The following is a 21,577-nucleotide window of genomic DNA, read 5'->3' as shown; positions in this document are numbered from 1 at the left end:
GAAATTACAGCGATGAGACAAGCACTGCATGACAGCCCCGCCCCAATCTGCCCTATACCAGACACGCCCCCTACCAACGCCCCGCCTCCGCTGCCATGACAACCGAATTATTTAATGGCAGAAAGAGAGACCTTATATGAGCAGAGAAGTAGCGGCCGGAGCGCGGGGTCCGCACAGGTGAGCGCCCCCTATAACACAGTGTATGTACTGCACGTCAGCTCTATGGCAGACTGTCACCTGTGCTGGATCCAGGACGTGTTACACTTATATCTGTACAGAGACACAGAGGACGCAGCGGGGCCCTGTCGCCAGATATATATATGTGTGTGTGTATATACAGTATATATGTGTATGTATATGCTGTATTACTGTATATATGTGTGTGTGTGTGGGGATATACAGTATATATATGTGTATGTATATGCTGTATTACTGTATATATGCGTGTATATATGTACTAGCTATTGAACCCGTTCTACGCCCGGGTGGCGAGCATTTTTATTGGTATATGGTCTCCCATCCTGGTATTTGTGCTGCCCCCATCCTATTGTGGTATGCATGGTCCCTCCACCCCCCAATCCTGGTATACATGGCACACCTCATTCCCCAATCATGGTATGTATGGTCCCCTCACCCCCCAACCCTGGTATGCATGACACACCTCACCCCCCAATCATGGTATGTATGGTCCCCTCACCCCCCAATCCTAGTATGCATGGCACACCTCATTCCCCAATCCTGGTATGCATGGTCCCCTCACCTCCCAATCCTGGTATACATGGCACCCCTCACCCCCCAATCCTGGTATGCATGGCACCCCTCACCCCCAATCCTGGTATGCATGGCACCCCTCATTCCCCAATCCTGGTATGCATGGCACCCCTCATTCCCCAATCCTGGTATGCATGGCACCCCTCATTCCCCAATCCTGGTATACATGGCACCCATCACCCCCCAATCCTGGTATGCATGGTCCCCTCACCCCCCAATCCTGGTATACATGGCACCCCTCATTCTCCAATCCTGGTATGCATGGCACCCCTCACCCCCAATTCTGGTATACATGGCACCCCTCATCCCCCAATCCTGGTATACATGGTCCCCTCACCCCTCAATTCTGGTATACATGGCATCCCTCATTCCCCAATCCTGGTATACATGGCACCCCTCACCCCCTAATTCTGGTATGCATGGTCCCCTCACCCCCCAATCCTGGTATGTATGGTCCCCTCACCCCCCAATTATGGTATACATGGCATCCCTCATTCCCCAATCCTGGTATGCATGGTCACCTCACCTCCCAATCCTGGTATACATGGCACCCCTCACCCCCCAATCCTGGTATGCATGGCACCCCTCACCCCCAATCCTGGTATACTTGGCACCCCTCATTCCCCAATCCTGGTATGCATGGCACCCCTCACCCCCAATCCTGGTATGCATGGCACCCCTCATTCCCCAATCCTGGTATGCATGGCACCCCTCATTCCCCAATCCTGGTATGCATGGCACCCCTCATTCCCCAATCCTGGTATGCATGGCACCCCTCATCCCCAATCCTGGTATGCATGGTCCCCCCCCCAATTCTGGTATACATGGCACCCCTCAGCCCCAATCCTGGTATGCATGGTACCCCTCACCCCCAATCCTGGTATGCATGGTACCCCCTCATCCCTATTCTGGTATCTATGGTACCCCCTCACATCCCCAATCCTGGTATGCATGGTACCCCTCATCCCTATCCTGATATGCATGGCACCCCTCACCCCCAATCCTGTTATGCATGGCACCCCTCACCCCCAATCCTGTTATGCATGGTCCCCTCACCCCCAATCCTGTTATGCATGGTCCCCTTACCCCCCAATCCTGGTATGCATGGCACCCCTCACCCCCCAATCCTGGTATGTATGGTCCTCTCACCCCCCAATCCTGGTATGTATGGCACCCCTCACCCCCCAATCCTGGTATGTATGGCACCCCTCACCCCCCAATCCTGGTATGTATGGCACCCCTCATCCCTATCATGCTACACACACATACAAGAAAATAAACACTTATACTCACCTTTCTTCCCTGTGCTCCAGCGCTGTTTCCCGTTCTGCTGGAGGCCGGGGGAGGAGTGCGGCGCCGAAGTACGCGTGTGCTCATACCACGCTGTCCGGCTCCATTTTGCTGAAGACACATTGCAAATGTGTCTTCAGTAAAATGGCGCCGGATAGCGCTATGCGCATGTGCCGATTTCAATGCCTCCCTCTTCCCCCGGACTCTGGACCGAACAGAGGCGCCGCGGTAGCGCTCATCCCGGTCAGGTAAGTATGTAAGTATGGCGCCAGAGATCGCGGTATGTGTTCAGTGTATACGCATACCTCGATCTCCAGCACCATACACTCCTCTTACCTGTAACGGCTCCATGCGTTCTTCAGTCTGGAGCCAGACTGTGCAGGCGTGTCGCACTAGCGCAGACTATAAAGGCTTCAGACAGAGGGACGCTTGTAGCGTTATATTATAGATACTCTATATGTATGTATGTATATATATATATGTATACTGTATATGTGTATATGCATACTGTATGTATATATATATGTATACTGTATATGGGTGTGTATATATGTATACTGTATATGGGTGTGTATATGTATACTGTATATGGGTGTGTATATATGTATACTGTATGTGTGTGTATATATATGTATACTGTATATGTGTGTGTATATCTATACTGTGTATATATGTATACTGTATATGGGTGTGTATATATGTATACTGTATATAGGTGTATATATATGTATACTGTAGATGTGTGTATATGTATACTGTATATGGGTGTATATATGTATGCTGTATGTGTGTGTATATATATATGTACAGTGGTGGCCAAAAGTATTGGCACCCCTGCAATTCTGTCAGATAATACTCAGTTTCTTCCTGAAAATGATTGCAATCACAAATTCTTTGGTCTTATTATCTTCATTTAATTTGCTTGCAAGGAAAAAACACAAAAGAGAATGAAGCAAAAATCAAATCATTGATCATTTCACACAAAACTCCAAAAATGGGCCAGACAAAAGTATTGGCACCCTCAGCCTAATACTTGGTTGCACAACCTTTAGCCAAAATAACTGCGAACAACCGCTTCCGGTAACCATCAATGAGTTTCTTACAATGCTCTGCTGGAATTGTAGACCATTCTTCTTTGGCAAACTTGTAGTGAGCTGGCCGTCTCTGGCTGTTCTGTGATAATTGATATAGAGCCTGTTACAGAAGTGATTACACAGGATGATGTTGCCACCTTGTGGCCAGAGGTTGCACCTGCGCAGGGTGTGATGACAGAGAAAAAGACTGAGCCTCCTGTGTCCCGCCCTAGAGAGTCACGTGACCAAAGTGGGAAGCAGGAAAAAGCGCGCGCAGAGTCTGCTGTGGTCTGTGAAAAGAGCCAGGACGGTGTGCAGGCCCTCGTGTGTGGCGCAGGAGAGACTCTCAACGTGATTTCTTCTATCTGACACCATATCCTCGGAGCCTTCCCCAGCTCCTGCACTGCTGAAGGATTCAGCTGTTACACTCCCTGCTACTGGAGTGTGGACTACATAAGGGGACCCACCAGAGCTTCTATCCGGATCAGAGAGACTGTAAGCGGGACCTCTGGCGAGAGGCCGAAGTATCCCTTCCTTTGTTTCCGCGAATTCTGCTGTTCCTGTTTTTTCTCCGGCTGGGACGCCTTCCTGCAAAGACAGACAGGCCTGCGACGGGGGACACATCCTTCTGGAGTAAAGGACTGGTAACGTGTGAGTAGGGACAGTGAGGGTCAGCTTATCAGTACACGTTATTACTGTGCATATTTACGGTTGTCATTTATTGTTTTTTTTTCTTTGCTGTGTTAAAAATGTATGCGAGTAAAGATACGGTTGTCAAGATAGAGTCTGTGTGTGGGGATCTTGCTGGGCCAGATCATAGATACCAATGCGCGGCCTTGCCCGCGGTCACTTCAAACTGCTCCAGGTCCCTGATATTTGAAGGGAGCCTTCTCCAAACTGCCATTTTGCGATCTCTCCACAGGTGTTCTATGGGATTCAGGTCTGGACTCATTGCTGGCCACCTTAGAAGTCTCCAGTGCTTTCTCTAAAACCATTTTATAGTGCTTTTGGAAGTGTGTTTTGGGTCATTGTCCTGCTGGAAGACCCATGACCTCTGAGGGAAACCCAGCTTTCTCACACTGGGCCCTACATTATGCTGCAAAATTTGTTGGTAGTCTTCAGACTTCATAATGCCATGCACACGGTCAAGCAGTCCAGTGCCAGAGGCAGCAAAGCAACCCCAAAACATCAGGGAACCTCCGCCATGTTTGACTGTAGGGACCGTGTTCTTTTCTTTGAATGCCTCTTTTTTTTTCCTGTACACTCTATGTTGATGCTTTTTCCCAAAAAGCTCTACTTTTGTCTCATCTGACCAGAGAACATTCTTCCAAAACGTTTTAGGCTTTCTCAGGTAAGTTTTGGCAAACTCCAGCCTGGCTTTTTTATGTCTCGGGGTAAGAAGTGGGGTCTTCCTGGGTATCCTACCATACAGTCCCTTTTCATTCAGACGCCAACGGATAGTATGGGTTGACACTGCTGTACCCTCGGACTGCAGGGCAGCTTGAACTTGTTTGGATGTTAGTCGAGGTTCTTTATCCACCATCCGCACAATCTTGCGTTGAAATCTCTCGTCAATTTTTTTTTCCGTCCACATCTAGGGAGGTTAGCCACAGTGCCATGGGCTTTACACTTCTTGATGACGCTGCGCACGGAAGACACAGGAACATTCACGTCTTTGGAGATGGACTTGTAGCCTTGAGATTGCTCATGCTTCCTCACAATTTGGTTTCTCAAGTCCTCAGACAGTTCTTTGGTCTACTTTCTTTTCTCCATGCTCAATGTGGTATACACAAGGACACAGGACAGAGGTTGAGTCAACTTTAATCCATGTTAACTGGCTGCAAGTGTGATTTAGTTATTGCCAACACCTGTTAGGTGCCACAGGTAAGTTACATGTGCTGTTAATTACACGAATTAGAGAAGCATCACATGATTTTTCAAAGGGTGCCAATACTTTTTGTCCACCCCCTTTTTTAGGTTTGGTGTGGAATTATATCCAATCTGGCTTTAGGACAATTCTTTTTGTGTTTTTTTCATTGAAGACAAATTAAATGAAGAGAATAATACCAAAGAATTTATGATTGCAATCATTTTCAGGAAGAAATTGAGCATTATCTGACAGAATTGCAGGGGTGCCAATACTTTTGGCCAGCACTGTATACTGTATATGGGCGTGTGTATATATATATGTATACTGGTATGTGTGTGTATATGTGTGTATATATGTGTATATATGTATACTGTATATGTGTGTATATATGTATACTGTATATGTGTGTATATATGTATACTGTATATGGGTGTGTATATATATATATATACAGTATATGGGTGTGTATATATATATATACTGTATACTGGGTGTGTATATATGTATACTGTATAAGTGTGTATATATATGTATACTGTATATGGGTGTATATATATGTATACTGGTATATGTGTGTATATATGTATACTGTATATGGGTGTATATATGCATACTGTATATGTGTGTATATATGTATACTGTATATGTGTGTATATATGTATACTGTATATGTGTGTATATATATGTATACTGTATATGGGTGTGTATATGTATACTGTATATGTGTGTATATATATGTATACTGTATATGGGTGTGTATATATGTATACTGTATATGTGTGTATATGTATACTGTATATGGGTGGATATATACAGTACAGACCAAAAGTTTGGACACACCTTCTCATTTAAAGCTTTTTCTGTATTTTCATGACTATGAAAATTGTACATTCACTCTGAAGGCATCAAAACTATGAATTACCACATGTGGAATTATATACTTAACAAAAAAGTGTGAAACAACTGAAAATATGTCTTATATTCTAGGTTCTTCAAAGTAGCCCCCTTTTGCTTTGATGACTGCTTTGCACACTCTTGGCGTTCTCTTGATGAGCTTCTAGAGGTAGTCACCGGAAATGGTCTTCACTTCACAGGTGTGCCCTGTCAGGTTTAATATGATAAAGTGCTTTATTCTTTGTCAGGTCCAGGGGTCCTGTAGAATGTGAATCCCTGAGGAACAGCGGATCCTTGGCTTGTGCCAAGACAGAAGAAAAGTTGCTGAACACTTGGTACCCCAACGTGATCAATCTATTTGCCAATCAAGATGCCCTGCAGTTGATTAATGCGGACAAATTGGATTCCTTTTATAACTGCGTCTCGACTAGCGGGGTGCCTCAAGGGTCTGTCTTGGGCCCTATATTATTTAATATACTTATTAATGATCTAGTGGAAGGGTTGCATAGTAAAATAGCAATATTTGCAGATGATACTAAACTTTGTAACGTAGTTAATACAGATGAGGATAGGGCACAGCTACAGGAGGATTTAGATAAATTGGGGAGTTGGGCCAAAAAATGGCAAATGGGGTTCAATGCCGATAAATGTAAGGTCATGCACATGGGAAAGAAAAACAGCAGTCACCCATACATATTAAATGGGAAACCGTTGGGGAAATCTGACATGGAGAAGGACCTGGGCGTCTTGGTTAACAGCAAATTAAATTGGAGTGCCCAGTGTCAGGCAGCAGCTGCGAAGGCAAATAGAGTCATGGCATGCATCAGAAGAGGAATAGGGGCATATGATGAGAACATTGTTCTTCCTCTGTATAAAGCGCTGGTAAGGCCGCACTTAGAATATTGTGCACAGTTCTGGGCTCCGGTACTCAGGAAAGACATATTGGAGCTAGAGAGGGTACAAAGGAGGGCGACTAAGGTAATAAAGGGAATGGAGGGACTAGAATACCCAGAGAGGTTGTCCAAATTAGGCCTATTTACGTTGGAAAAGAGAAGGCTTAGGGGAGACCTCATAAACATGTATAAATACATCAGGGGGCTGTACAGAGATCTCTCCCATGACCTGTTTATACCAAGGATGGTGACAAAGACGAGGGGGCACACTATGCGTCTGGAGGAAAGGAGGTTCCTGCACCAGCATAGAAGGGGATTCTTTACGGTCAGAGCTGTGAGACTCTGGAATTCTCTGGGAGAGGAAGTGGTGATGTCCAACTCACTTAATGAGTTCAAGAGAGGACTGGACGCCTTTCTTGAGAACAATAAAATTACATCTTATGCTTAGTGATAGTTAATTAATCCAGGGATTTAATCTGACTGCCAGATTGGAGTCGGGAAGTGAATTTTTCCTCAATGATGTAAATTGGCCTATACCGCATGGTTTTTTTTGCCTTCCCCTGGATCAAGGCTGCGGAATAGCTGCAGTGCACAAGAAATAGGCTGAACTGGATGGACGCTTGTCTTTTTTCGGCCTTTTAAACTATGTAACTATGTAACACTTATGTCCAAGCAGGTAAAGGCGGCTGCAAGATCCGTGATATATAAGGATTCATGTTCATTATTGTATCTCTGGATCAGACATAGACTCAGAGTGATACAACTAAATAGACCCTATAGGGGTAAAGTTGGCATATCCGGGGGGAAATATATCCCAGATTTGCCAAACTGAGCCAACTCATGAAACACATGGGTACATAGGAGAAGAAAGAGTTAATTGGCGTAAAATATATAAATTTTTATTCCATCAAGTTAAAAAACGTACATAGTAAAAAGAGAAATGACATAATACGGATAGTATAAAGACACTAATTAGATTACCAATGTAGCAAGATATGTTACAAAGTATACATATATGGTCACGCATATGGTCACAGTGGGACATGAGCAATATAGATAATATAGCATAAGGTTAGTATATCAAGACAATCCAATGAGTGTAATAATATATCAAAAAGTAATCCATAAGTATTCCATAGTCATTGGATTTACACTTGCCATATGCATCAGGTATCCATCTAAATAATGCTCCTGCCCACAAATAATCAGATACATGTCATATAAAACATTTTTTAAGGTAGTCTCTTACCACAAAGAGTGCCAAAAAGGAGGGTAAAGTGCATAAAGGAGCGCACAGTGGCAGAGTGGTATTCCCATCTCATATATGTATGGCACTTCCACAGTCTGAGGACGCACATTCGGCTGAAGTATATTGCTGCGCAGGAACATGCCGGGTCCCTGAGCTGCAATGCATGCCGCCAGCCAATCAAAGGCCAGTAGCTGATGTCGGCGTGCCAGTCACGAGCGACGCATGGAAGTGACGTCATGCGCTGCCCTTGCCGGCACACTGAAATCAGCTACAGAAGAAGACGCCGCATGTCGTGGGAGCGCAGGAAGGTAAGAAGAATCATTTATTTTTGTTTATTTAATGTATTACAAAAGAACAACAGAACATTATACCAGGAAAGGGCCAAGGATGGGGAGCATTAGACAAGGAAGGGGCTCAGGGTGGGGAGAATTAGACAAGGAAGGGGCCCAGGATGGGGAGCATTATATAAAGAAGGGGCCCAGGATGGGGAACATTATACAAGGAAAGGGCCCAGGATAGGGAGCATTATACCAGAATGGGGGTCATTATACCATGACATGGGCCAGGATGAAGGACATTACACCAGGAAGGGCACAAGGATGGAGGTCATTATACCAGAATGGGGCCTAGGATGGGGGACAGGATACCAGGATGGAGGACATTGTTATAGGATGGGGGACATTGTACCAGGATTGGGGACATTGTTACAGGAAGGGGCCAGGATGGGGGACATTATTACAGTAAGAGGCCCAGGACCAAGGACATTATACCAGGAAGGAGCCCAGGATTGGGACGTTATTGCTGAAAGGGGCTCAGGATGGGGGGTATTATACACAGAAGGTGGATATTATAACAGGAAGAGGCCCAGGATCGGGGATATTATAACAGGAAGGGGCGCAGGATGGGGAACATTATACCAGGAAGGGGCCTAGAATGAGAGACATTATTATAGGATGGGGCTACAATGGGAAACATCCAAGGCAGGGACGAACACGCGCATCATTATCGGATCTAGAATGCTACAAGGGCCCATACATCTGACCAACATGCTGGTGGGGGCCCAGGTCCAAATTTTGCACATCTGCAGGAACATGGCATATGGCTTAACAGTATGTCATATGTTGGGAAGGGGTTAAGCTACAGCACATTACATAGCCTCTTGCAGCTATATCAATGGAAAAATTAAAAAATGTATGGCTTTTTGAAGAAGGGAAGGAAAAAATGCAAAACAAAAAATTATCCGGTCCTGAAGGGATTAAGGAGTTCCCACCCACAGTAAATGTTGTCACTCAGCTTAAAATCTTCACTTGCTTATTAGCAGAAGCTAAGGTTTCATTAGGATCTCCGAGGCTAAAGTTACATGCGGCTCCAGCTTACATGTAAAGGGGATGGTATCAAGGAGTCTCACCAAACTTTCCCTACAAATGTCCAACAATTCAGAATTCATATCCATTGATAATTTATCTTCTAAAATGATAGCATTTTTTTTCTATCCTTTTCATTTTATGTGTAATTAACTTTTTGCTCTCCTCCTTTAAGCAATGGGAGGAACGACTGATAAGGATCCAGGAAACCATTGATGAATGGCTGAAGGTGCCGACCCAGTGGCTTTAATCTTCTCTTCTGAGGACATCATGCAGCAAATGCCTGAAGAAGGACGCTTATTCCAGACTGTGGACAGAAACTGGAGAGAGATCATGAAACATTGCGTTAAAGACCCGAAGGTAAATGGATGCTTCATGGTGGACTGATACAAGAAAGCACGGTCATCTTGCATCCAGGATTGATGTTTTCCAAGAGTCCGTGTCCTGATGCTTCCATCACAAGGATCCCGGGTTATGGGGCTCCGCACTGCCTGGACTCCAGCCTCCCGCATCTTCTATTTTCTATCCAAATAGGTTCTAATTTTTCTTTTAATATAAACTATTGGCACAATAGTCAATGAATGTGACCTTTTTTCAGTCTCTATAACTATATAATGGAATCTTACTTATGGGCTATCTACTTTGTTTTAGGTTTTAAGCGCCACTTCTCTGACCGGACTTCTGGAGAAACTTCAGGACAGCAATGTGCTTCTGGATAAAATCATGAAAGGGCTGAATGCCTATCTGGAGAAGAAGAGGCTTTTTTCCCACGGTATAGTCCTTTCACTTGTTGCAATGATTGTATATATTCCTTAAATATTTTTTTTTCTTATTTAAACGCATTGAAATCATTTTTGTAATTGGATTTCATTAATAATTTTGCACTGTTTGCCTTCTATTGGCTCTGTGTTGCGCTGGCTATTGGACTTATTTTTAATCTGTCTTTTTTCAGCTCCTCTTAGCCGATTTATGACCACAGATCACATCAAAGCTGAATGTGCAGGAAACAAAAAGCCTAACGGTGCAACATTTTTAATGAAACTGAATTGTCGCAAATACTCGCAATTAAATGGGTATTCCCATCTCCAAGATCCTATCCCAATATGTAGTAGGCGTAGTAATAATAATAATATTAGCAAATACCTCCAATTAGAAGTGTAGTATAGTTCTTCTGATTCACTATGTCGCTTTCCCCATGTGCAAGGCATTGCAGTAGCTTCGGTATCCATGGTTACGACCACTCATATAGTGACAGTTATTTGCTAGTGGTCGTAACCTAAGCTACTGCAATGCCCTGCACATGGGGTAAGCAACAAAACAAATCAGAAGAACTATACTAAACTTCTAATTGGAGGTATTTGCTAATATTATTATTATTACGCATACTACATATTGGGGTAGAATCCTGGAGATGGGAATACACATTTCAGTTAAATAAAAAAAAGTTCCCAAAGCTGGATAGCCCCTTTAAGCTAACCATACGCATGACATATGAGATACCCGTGGTCTGAATGGTTATTTGGCTATTTCTCCTGACTCCCACCTATTCTGCTGAACAGTCATGTGGTTTTAATGGGGAGAGAGGAGAAAGTCGGTACTGGACACCTCCGGCAGCGGGTTATCTCCCCTGAGAACCAAAAGACCGGGTATTGAAATCCCATCTGCCCGATCCTTCTGGCCCTGACATCCTCTATCGGGGGAGAGTCAGGAGACCCCCATACACATCAGTGGGTAGGCCGGTCCTGCTGCAATCGTCAGGTTTAAACTATTTTAATCCAATGTGTATGGGGACTGAATCTTTACTTTAAAGCTTTGCTTTTCTATTTTCTCACATAGACACTAATACAAATGGCGCCTGACCCAATACTTTAATGACATCTTTATCATATTGTGCATTTTCGCTTTAGCTTTTTCTTCCTGTACAACAATGAAATGCTAGAAATTCTCTCTGAGACTAAAGATCCTCTGCGGGTCCAACCACATCTAAAGAAGGGCTTTGAAGGCATAGCAAAGCTGGAGCTCCTTCCTAACCTGGACATCAAAGCCATGTACAGCACCGAGGGGGAACGCGTAGAGCTCATCCAGACCATCTCCACCTCCGAGGCTCGGGGGGCCGTGGAGAAGTGGCTCATCCAAGGGGAAGATGTCATGTTAAGGAGCGTGCATGATGTTATTGCTCGGTCACGAATGGTACGGATCTACCTACAGACCAAAAGCATTAATTGGAACTAATCTAGTCTATATATATAATCGTCTTATCCCGTCTGTCTGTCTGTCTGTGTGTCTGTCTGTCCAGGAAATCCCGCGTCGCTCATTGGTCCGGCAGCGGCCAATCAGCGCCGGGGGATTTCTAAAAAAAGATGGCGGCCGTTAGCGGCTCATCTGCGGGACGGAGCTGAGCGGCGATGCAGCCAGGAGATGACTGGCGCAAGGCGCTCATCTCCCGGCCGGCAACAGCAGAAGGAACCCGACCGACGGACCCATCTGCGGGATGGAGATGCAGCCGGAAGATGAGCGCCGCGAGGCGCTCATCTCCCGGCCGGTAGCAGCGGAAGGACCGCCGGCGTCGCTGACCTCCATGCGGAAGGGAGGACCGGGGAGCGGCGCTGCGGGTCGGGATACTTCTGCTGTGAGCGCCCGCTATGTCCCGGGTTCTCGCAGCGGAAGTAGCCGCACAGGCAGCGCCGCTCCCCGGTCCTCACCAAGACGATTCGATGATTGATCGCGGTCTTCGGACCCGACCAATCACTGATCTTAGCGCAAAACTTAAACACCGCTGTGCTGATTGGTCGCCGACGCTGCCCGCGACCAATCACCGATCTTGGCTCCACATTTAAACACCGCTGTGGTGATTGGTCGCGGCCGATATTTAAATTTGGCGCCAAAATCGGTGATTGGTCGCGGCCGATATTTCAATTTGGCGCCCAAATCGGTGATTGGTCGCGGTCAGCGTCCCCGACCAATCAGCACAATAGTGTTTAACTTTGGCGCCAAGATCAGTCATTGGTCGCGGGCCAAGACAGCGACCAATCACCGATTTGTGCGGCACTTTTAAATAGCGTCCGTGACCAATTGGATGTCAGCGCCGCTCCCCGGTCCTCCCTTCACACCCTAGCCGCATGGATGTCAGCGCCGCTCCCCGGTCCTCCCTTCACACCCTAGCCGCATGGATGTCAGCGCCGCTCCCCGGTCCTCCCTTCACACCCTAGCCGCATGGATGTCAGCGGCGCTGCCTGTGCGGATACTTCCGCTCCGAGAACCCGGGACATGAGCGGGCGCTCGCAGCAGAAGTATCTGGACTCGCAGCGCCGCTCCCCGGTCCTCCCTTAACACCCTAGCCGCTGATGTCCCCACTGTATCCGCATGGTCTTACAAAGGTCCGGACATTTGTGTTAAAAATCGCTGATTGGTCGCTGGCGCTGCCCGCGACCAATCACCGATTTGGGCGCCAAATTTAAATATCAGCCGCGACCAATCAGCACAGCGGTGTTTAAATGTGGAGCCAAGATCGGTGATTGGTCGCTGGCGCTGCCCGCGACCAATCACCGATTTGGGCGCCAAATTTAAATATCGGCCGCGACCAATCACCGATCTTGGCTCCACATTTAAACACCGCTGTGCTGATTGGTCGCGGCTGATATTTAAATTTGGCGCCCAAATCGGTGATTGGTCGCGGGCAGCGCCAGCGACCAATCAGCGATTTTTAACACAAATGTCCGGACCTTTGTAACACCATGCGGATACTGTGGGGACATCAGCGGCTAGGGTGTGAAGGGAGGACCAGGGAGCGGCGCTGCGGGTCGTGATACTTCTGCTCCGAACGCCCGCTCATGTCCCGGGTTCTCGGAGCGGAAGTATCCGCACAGGCAGCGCCGCTGACATCCATGCGGCTAGGGTGTGAAGGGAGGAACGGGGAGCGGCGCTGACATCCAATTGGTCGTGGACGCTATTTAAAAGTGCCGCACAAATCGGTGATTGGTCGCGGTCTTGGCCCACAACCAATCACGGATCTTGCCGCAAAAGTTAAACACTACGGTGCTGATTGGTCGCGGACGCTGACAGCGACCAATCACCGATTTTGGCGCCACATTCAAATATCGGCCGCGACCAATCACCGATCTTGGCTCCACATTTAAACACCGCTGTGCGGATTGGTCGCGGACGCTATTTAAATGTGGCACCAAAATCGGTGATTGGTCGCGCCCAGCGTCGGCGACCAATCAGCACAGCGGTGTTTAAATGTGGAGCCAAGATCGGTGATTGGTCGCGGCCGATATTTGAATGTGGCGCCCAAATCGGTGATTGGTCGCTGTCAGCATCCGCGACCAATTAGCACCGTAGTGTTTAACTTTGGCCGCAAGATCAGTGGTTGGTTGCGGGCCAAGTCGGCGATCAATCACCGATTTGTGCGGCACATTTAAATAGCGGCCGCGACCAATTGGATGTCAGCGCCGCTCCCCGGTGCTCCCTTCACGCCCTAGCCGCATGGATGTCAGCGCCGCTGCCTGTGCGGATACTTCCGCTCCGAGAACCCGGGACATGAGCAGGCGCTCGCAGCAGAAGTATCCCGACCCGCAGCGCCGCTCCCCGGTCCTCCCTTCACACCCTAGCCGCTGATGTCCCCACAGTATCCGCATGGTGTTACAAAGGTCCGGACATTTGTGTTAAAAATCGCTGATTGGTCGCTGACGCTGCCGCCGACCAATCACCGATTTAGGCGCCAAATTTAAATATCGGCCGCGACCAATCACCGATCTTGGCTCAACATTTAAACACCGCTGTACTGATTGGTCGCGGACGCTATTTAAATGTGCCGCCAAAATTGGTGATTGGTCGCGCACAGCGTCGGCGACCAATCAGCACAGCGGTGTTTGAATTTGCCGCCAAGATCGGTGATTGGTCGCGGCCAGCGCCAGCGACCAATCAGCGATTTTTAACACAGATGTCCTGACCTTTGTAACACCATGCGGATACTGTGGGGACATCAGTGGCTAGGGTGTGAAGGGAGGACCGGGGAGCGGCGCTGCGAGTCCGGATACTTCTGCTGCGAGCGCCCACTCATGTCCCGGGTTCTTGCAGCGGAACTATCCGCACAGGCAGCGGCGCTGACATCCATGCGGCTAGGGTGTGAAGGGAGGACCGGGGAGCGGCGCTGACATCCAATTGGTCGCGGCCGCTATTTAAATTTAAATGTGGCGCCAAAATCGGTGATTGGTCGCGCCCAGCGTCGGCGACCAATCAGCACAGCGGTGTTTAAATGTGGAGCCAAGATCGGTGATTGGTCGCGGCCGATATTTAAAATTGGCGCCCAAATCGGTGATTGGTCGCGGGCAGCACCAGCGACCAATCACCGATTTTGAACACAAATGTCCGGACCTTTGTAACACCCTGCGGATACTGTGGGGACATCAGCGGCTAGGGTGTGAAGGGGGGACCGGGGAGCGGCGCTGCGGGTCGGGATACTTCTGCTCCGAGCGCCCGCTCATGTCCCGGGTTCTCGCAGCGGAAGTAGCCGCACAGGCAGGGGCGCTCCCCTGTCCTCTCTAATACGATTCCGCTCCCCGCTCCTCACCAATACGATTCGCTGATTGGTCGCGCTCTCCACACCCGACCAATCAGTGATCTTGGCGCTAAAGTTAAACACCGCTCTGCTGATTGTTCGCGTCCGCTGCCCGCAACCAATCACCGATTTGGGCGCCACATTTAAATAGCGGCCGCGACCATTCACCGATCTTGCCGCCACATTTAAACACTGCTGTGCTGATTGGACGCGGACGCCGGACGCGTCCAATCAACGAGATTGGCGCCAAATTTAAGCAACGCTCTGCTGATTAATCGCGGTCGCTGGCCGAGATCAATCAGCAGTATTGGCGCCAAATTTAAACCTCACTCTGCTGATTGGTCGCAACCACCGGCCGCGACCAATCTGCGTTTTTGGTGCCAAATTTAAACAACGCTCTGCTGATTGGTCACGGTCGCCGGCCGAGACCAATCAGCAGCATTGGGGCCAAATGTAAACCCCGCTGTGCTGATTGGTCGCGGTCGCCGGCAAAGACCCATCAGCATTATTGGTGCCAAATTTAAACCCTGCTCTACTGATTGGTCGCAGCCGCCAGCCGCGACTAATCAGCGATTTTGGTGCCAAATTTAAACACCGCACTGCTGATTGGTCGCGGCCGCCAGCCGCGACCAATCAGCGAGATTGGCGCCAAATTTAAACAACGCTCTGCTGATTGGTCGCTGTCGCCGGCCTCGACCAATCAGCGATTTTGGCACCAAATTTAAAGAATGCTCTGCTGTTTGGTCACGGCCGGCGACCAATCTGTGATTTTGGCGCCGAATTTAAACCCCACTCTGCATCGCTCTGCTGATTGGTCGCGGTCGGCGGCCATGACCAGTCAGCAGTATTGGCGCCAAATTTAAACACCGCTCGGCTGATTGGTCGCGACTAATCAGCGATTTTGGTGCCAAATTTAAACACGCTCTCCAGTCCTCACTAACACGGTTCGCTGATTGGTCGCGGCCGCCGCCCGCGACCAATCATCGATATTGCCGCCAAATTTAAACACCGCTTTGCTGATTGGTCGCGGTTGCCGAACGCGACCAATCAGCGATTTTGGCGCCAAATTTAAACACAGCTCTGCTGATTGCACCCGGTCGGCCGCATACCTATTCTAGAATACCCGGTGCATTAGAATCGGGCCACCATCTAGTTCTTTTATATTTGTATAAGATTATTTGGCGGCAGTGAATGATTTGTGGATGATGTATCTCTTGCAATAGAGCCAGGTAGCAGATCTTCTACCTGCAATCGGTAGAAATGAATTTGCTAGATAATACTAGTAAGGTTGTCCCTCTCTTAAATGCTTCTGTCAACGTAATTTAACTTTCTTTTTTAAAAGGCATACCCTGCGACTGCAAGAAAAGACTGGGTGAGGGAATGGCCGGGACAGGTCGTGCTCTGTGTGTCTCATGTTCTGGACAAGTGAAGTGCATGAAGCTATCGGCAGTGGCCCGGAGGTACGGCATAAGCTCCTTTACTGATCAAGGTTGCTTCACTATAAACAGTCATGGCCGGAAGTGTTGGCACCCTTGAAGTTGTTCCAGAAAATGAAGTATTTTTCCATAAAAAATTGCATGTGTATTTTCTGTTATACACATGTTTATTTCCTTTGTATGTATTGGAACAACACAAAAAAAGGCAAATTGGATATAATTTCACACAAAACCCCATAAATGGGTCGGACAAAATTGTTGGCATCTTTCCAAAATTGTGGGTAAACAATTTTGTTTCAAGCATGTGATGCTCGTTCAAACTCACCTGTGGCAAGTAAAAGGTGCGGGCAATATGAAAATCACACCTGAAACCTGATACAAAGGGGAAAAGTTGACTCAGTCTTTGCGTTGTTACGTGCCACACTAAGCAGGGAGAACAGTAAGAGGAGAAGAGAACTGTCTGAGGACTTGAGAACCAAAATTGTTGACTAATATCTTCTTTTTGTGTTGTTCCAATATACACAAATGAAATAAACATGTGAACAACAAAACGTGTAATTGTAATAATTTTCTGGGAGAAATACATATATATACATTCATAGACAGACTTCATGAGTTCTCCTGCTAATAGACTGTCATACCCAGAGACGCAGCTTATAGGAGTTTCCAGGGGGGGATATACCATTGGTGCAACAGAGGTAAGGGGACCCACATTCACATCCAAAGATGCAAGCAGCTTATTTCACAGTACGTTATTAGACTGCAAAGAGCCCATGTAGTGTTCTTGCCCAGGGGTCTTCTCCTGGGGGTTGCAGTTGTACAGCGGCTCAATATCTTGAAGGTACCCAAAAGGCTCCATAGTATTGTTGGGATTTTGCATTGATTCATGCATCTTGTCTAGAGATGCGCAACTAAATTTGCAGGACCTTGGTCTAAGAGAGCAGGTTAGTAGTCTGTGGCTGTTGGATGGGAGCCTTGCTAACCGCCTCTTACATGCCGGCATCCCTGGCTCCTCTTTTGATTAGCCGGCCAGGCGTGATGTCATTTGTGCCTCACACCACAACTATGACATCGACATCAAAAGAGGAGCCGGAGATGCCGGTTCACGGGGCTCCGGTCCTGCGGCCGTGGAATACTGACCGGACTGTTGGACCAGAGTCCTGCAAATCCATTCGCTCATCTCTACTCTCGTCATATCTACCAATAAGGGAAGACATTGTATGGGATTTCCCATAATACCAGCATAAAATGAATCCATCTGCATTGAGTTTTCCATGCTGTTTGTAGCAGGGTTTTATAGAGGTACATCTGGGTATTTGGAGCAATTTGCGAGGAGGCAAATTGTCCCAGCAGACTCGCAGCACATTGGGGGCTCTCGTCACCATAGAGGGGCACGCTCGTGACGTGGTCAGGGAAATGATCGAAACAGGTTTGTGCAAACATCATGGCTGGCAGCAAACTTTCCAATACCATGTTCTATTTATTATACACTACATGGAGAAAGGTATTGTGCCCCCTCCACATTACACCTACAGGGGCTTTTATGGCCTCCTATTCTAATCCATATCCAGGATGTTAATATGGAGTCCGTCCCTCTACAGATATCACAGCTCAGTATGCCGAGCACCTTCATACATTTCACCATATTCCTATGTTCTTTCCATATCTATGTTATGTTCCCCCCTCTTTTCTTTGAGTTTTCATAGGACACAATTGATCTTGTCACAGTAAAGCAATCTTGGGGTGTACTTACAATGACGTCTATGGGGCAGTAGTCATTTCTGCATATTGAGATGGTGGTCCCTATATAGGAATGTTTTGGCATCTGTAGGTGTCGGCATCCCCTGTATATGACTCATTGCCACAATTGATCTTCTTTATAGTCAGTGGTTTGGATGGCCTAGGTGCGGTTTGTAATATTTTCTATCAATGGTGTGTGTGCTCTCCTCTGTGCAGTGTCGTTCTATAACCATGGATGGACTAATAAAGGGGTTTTATGTCAATTCCTTTAATGACCTTTTGTTCGGTTTCTTTGTAGGTATTATGTCATTCTCCGAATGGTCAGCCATTCTAAGCCTGAGCAGACATATGGCAATGTAATTGATGTGTGCCTGACATTGCTCTTCCCTATGTGGCGGTGACATATTTATGCTGCCATTCTCCAGTATTTGTTCTAATTAATCATCCTAAAGGTGTTTAGTGGGGTTGAGGTTGAGAACGTGTGGGAAACAGTTCTGCTCTTCTATTCCCTTAGGGTTGGAAGCTACAATTGTTTAAAATGTCTTGTGCTGAAGCATTAAGATATCTTTTCACTGGAACTAAGGGGCCTAGACCACCCCCTAAAAACAAGGCCATACCTCCACCACCAAACTGCCCAGCGGGCACAATGCAGTTAATAGGGTAACGTTCTCCTGGCATTCACCAAATCCAGACTCGTCCATCAGATGCCAGATAGAGAAGTGTGATCCGTCACTGCACAGAACAGGTCTCCTCCAGAGTCCTGTGGTGGCGGCTTCACACCACTCCATCCGACGCTCGGCATCGTGCTTGGTGATGTAAGGCTGCATGCAGCTGCTCGGCCATAAAGCTCCAGGCGGGGGCGCAGTGTTTGTGGTGATGTTGTTACCAAAGTAGATCTGGACTCTGCAGTTATGGAGTCAGGAGAGCGTTCTGCCCTCTGCTCCTCAGCACTCAGTGACCCCGCTCTGTAATGTTCTGGGGTCTCCTGAGTTGCTGCAGTTCCTTCCACTCCTTAATAATATCACTCACATGTGATGGGGGAAGATTTAGGAGGGAAGAAATGTAATATCCAGACTTGTTACCCCGGTGGCTCCTATTACAGGACCGCGCTGGTATCAGAGAGCTCTGCACCACCAGCCGTTCTGTCATATGTTAGTAACAGCACACAGCATGGGAGGGCGGATGTTATACACCGGGGGGCGTGGGGATTGATGTTATACACTGGTGGGGGGCGAGAGTCTTAATGTTATACAAGGCCGAGGGGCCAGATGTTATACCCTAGGGGTACGAGGGGCTAGATGTTATACTGTCCGAGGGCTGGATGTTATACACTGAGGAGCAAGGGGACGGATATTATATACCGGGGTGAGGGGACGGATATTATACACCGGGGGGCGTGGGGACGGATATTATACACCAGGGGCGAGGGAACGGATATTATACACCAGGTGCGAGGGGACGGATATTATACACCAGGGGTGAGGGGACGGATATTATACACCAGGTGCGAGGGGACGGATATTATACACCAGGGGTGAGGGGACGGATATTATACACCAGGGGCGAGGGGACGGATATTATACACCGGGGGGCGTGGGGACGGATATTATACACCGGGGGGCGTGGGGACGGATATTATACACCGGGGGGCGTGGGGACGGATATTATACACCAGGTGCGAGGGGACGGATATTATACACCAGGTGCGAGGGGACGGATATTATACACCAGGGGCGAGGGGACGGATATTATACACCAGGGGCGAGGGGACGGATATTATTCACCAGGGGCGAGGGGACGGATATTATACACCAGGTGCGAGGGGACGGATATTATACACCAGGTGCGAGGGGACGGATATTATACACCAGGGGCGAGGGGACGGATATTATACACCAGGGGCGAGGGGACGGATATTATACACCAGGTGCGAGGGGACGGATATTATACACCAGGGGCGGGGGGACGGATATTATACACTGGGGCGAGGGGACGGATATTATACACCGGGGGGGCGAGAGGCCGGATGTTATACACCAGGGGGAGGGAGCGAGGGGACAGATGTTATACACCGGGGCTGGGGGCCGGATGTTATACCCTGGGGGCCAGATGTTATGCAATGGAGCGCTTGGGGTTGGATGTTATACAGTGGGGTTGAGGGGATGGATTTTATACACTGGCGGGGGGGGCGAGGGGAGAGATGTTATACTAAACTAGGGGCGAGGGGTGGATGTTATACACCGGGGGAGGCGAGAGGCCGGATTTTATAAACTGGGGGCTGAGAGTCCGGATGTTATACACCGTGGGCAATGGGACTAAATGAAAAAAGCAGAATTCGGTGACTAGGAGTTTTGTCCTATAATGTATGTGCATTTGCCTTCCCTTTAGAAACTCTCCCTTGTGATTCTGCAGTGTCTTAGAGGTTGACTATCTTTTCCTACATTCCTCAGGAGTTTCTCATGAACAGACTTCCGGTGGCTTGCCCAACTCCGCTATTACTGGGAGAATGAGAATGCGAGAGTGCGAATCATCAACTGCAATGTGAAGTCCGCCTATGAGTACCTGGGCAGCTCCCCACGCCTGGTCATCACTCCGCTCACTGACCGATGCTAGCGGACTCTGCTATGATGTGATGGGTTATGCTCAGAAATGTTTTTGACTTTTGTATGATGCATGAAACTTATTAGCAATTATTATTGATATTTCATACCAGTTCTTTCATGTTTCATTGGTAGATCGGTGCTTTTTATCTAAATCTTGGTGGAGCTCCAGAAGGTCCGGCCGGCACAGGAAAAACTGAGACCACCAAAGATTTGGCCAAGGCGCTGGCCGTGCAGTGTGTGGTCTTTAACTGCTCTGATGGTTTGGACTACATAGCAATGTCAAAGGTACATACAATGTTAAGCTGCTCCATTGCAGATAATAAACTGACTCCATCCGATGTTCTGCTGACATCTTTTGATTATATAGTACAGACCAAAAGTTTGGACACACATTCTCATTTAAAGATTTTTCTGTATTTTCATGACTATGAAAATTGTACATTCACACTGAAAGCATCAAAACTATGAATTAACACATGTGGAATTATATACTTAACAAAAACGTGTGAAACGACTGAAAATATGTCTTATAGTCTAGGTTCTTCAGAGTAGCCACCTTTTGCTTTGATGACTGCTTTGCACACTCTTGGCATTCTCTTGATGAGCTTCAAGAGGTAGTCACCGGAAATGGTTTTCACTTCACAGGTGTGCCCTGTCAGGTTTAATAAGTGGGATTTCTTGCCTTATAAATGGGGTTGGGACCATCAGTTGTGTTGTGCAGAAGTCAGGTGAATACACAGCTGATAGTCCTACTGAATAGACTGTTAGAATTTGTATTATGGCAAGAAAAAAGCAGCTAAGTAAAGAAAAACGAGTGGCCATCATTACTTTAAG

The 21,577-nt window shown here is 47.5% G+C and overlaps 1 protein-coding gene across 2 annotated transcripts; it reads left to right on the top strand.

Moving 5' to 3' along the window:
* Positions 1–90: 90 nt before the first annotated feature.
* LOC141206968 (dynein axonemal heavy chain 12-like) lies at positions 91–21,176 on the top strand. Of its 2 annotated transcripts, XM_073664332.1 has the most exons (7): positions 91–177; positions 5,992–6,098; positions 9,580–9,764; positions 10,056–10,176; positions 11,312–11,594; positions 16,307–16,424; positions 20,591–21,176. In XM_073664332.1, exons 3-5 carry the CDS (start codon positions 9,624–9,626, stop codon positions 11,341–11,343), a joined length of 294 nt encoding a protein of 97 aa, XP_073520433.1. In that variant the 5' UTR covers positions 91–177; positions 5,992–6,098; positions 9,580–9,623; the 3' UTR covers positions 11,344–11,594; positions 16,307–16,424; positions 20,591–21,176. The 2 variants fall into 2 exon arrangements, with proteins under 2 accessions (XP_073520433.1, XP_073520432.1); XM_073664331.1 differs by lacking the exon at positions 5,992–6,098 and having other exon boundaries at positions 95–177.
* The last annotated feature ends 401 nt before the right edge of the window (positions 21,177–21,577 follow it).

Source organism: Phyllobates terribilis, unplaced genomic scaffold, assembly GCF_046119375.1.
Source record: "Phyllobates terribilis strain yellow unplaced genomic scaffold, ASM4611937v1 Scaffold_154__1_contigs__length_4444370, whole genome shotgun sequence".
Taxonomy (NCBI): Eukaryota; Metazoa; Chordata; class Amphibia; order Anura; family Dendrobatidae; genus Phyllobates; species Phyllobates terribilis.
Note: the sequence above shows the minus strand (reverse complement) of the source record. Positions and strands in the feature narration are given on the sequence as shown.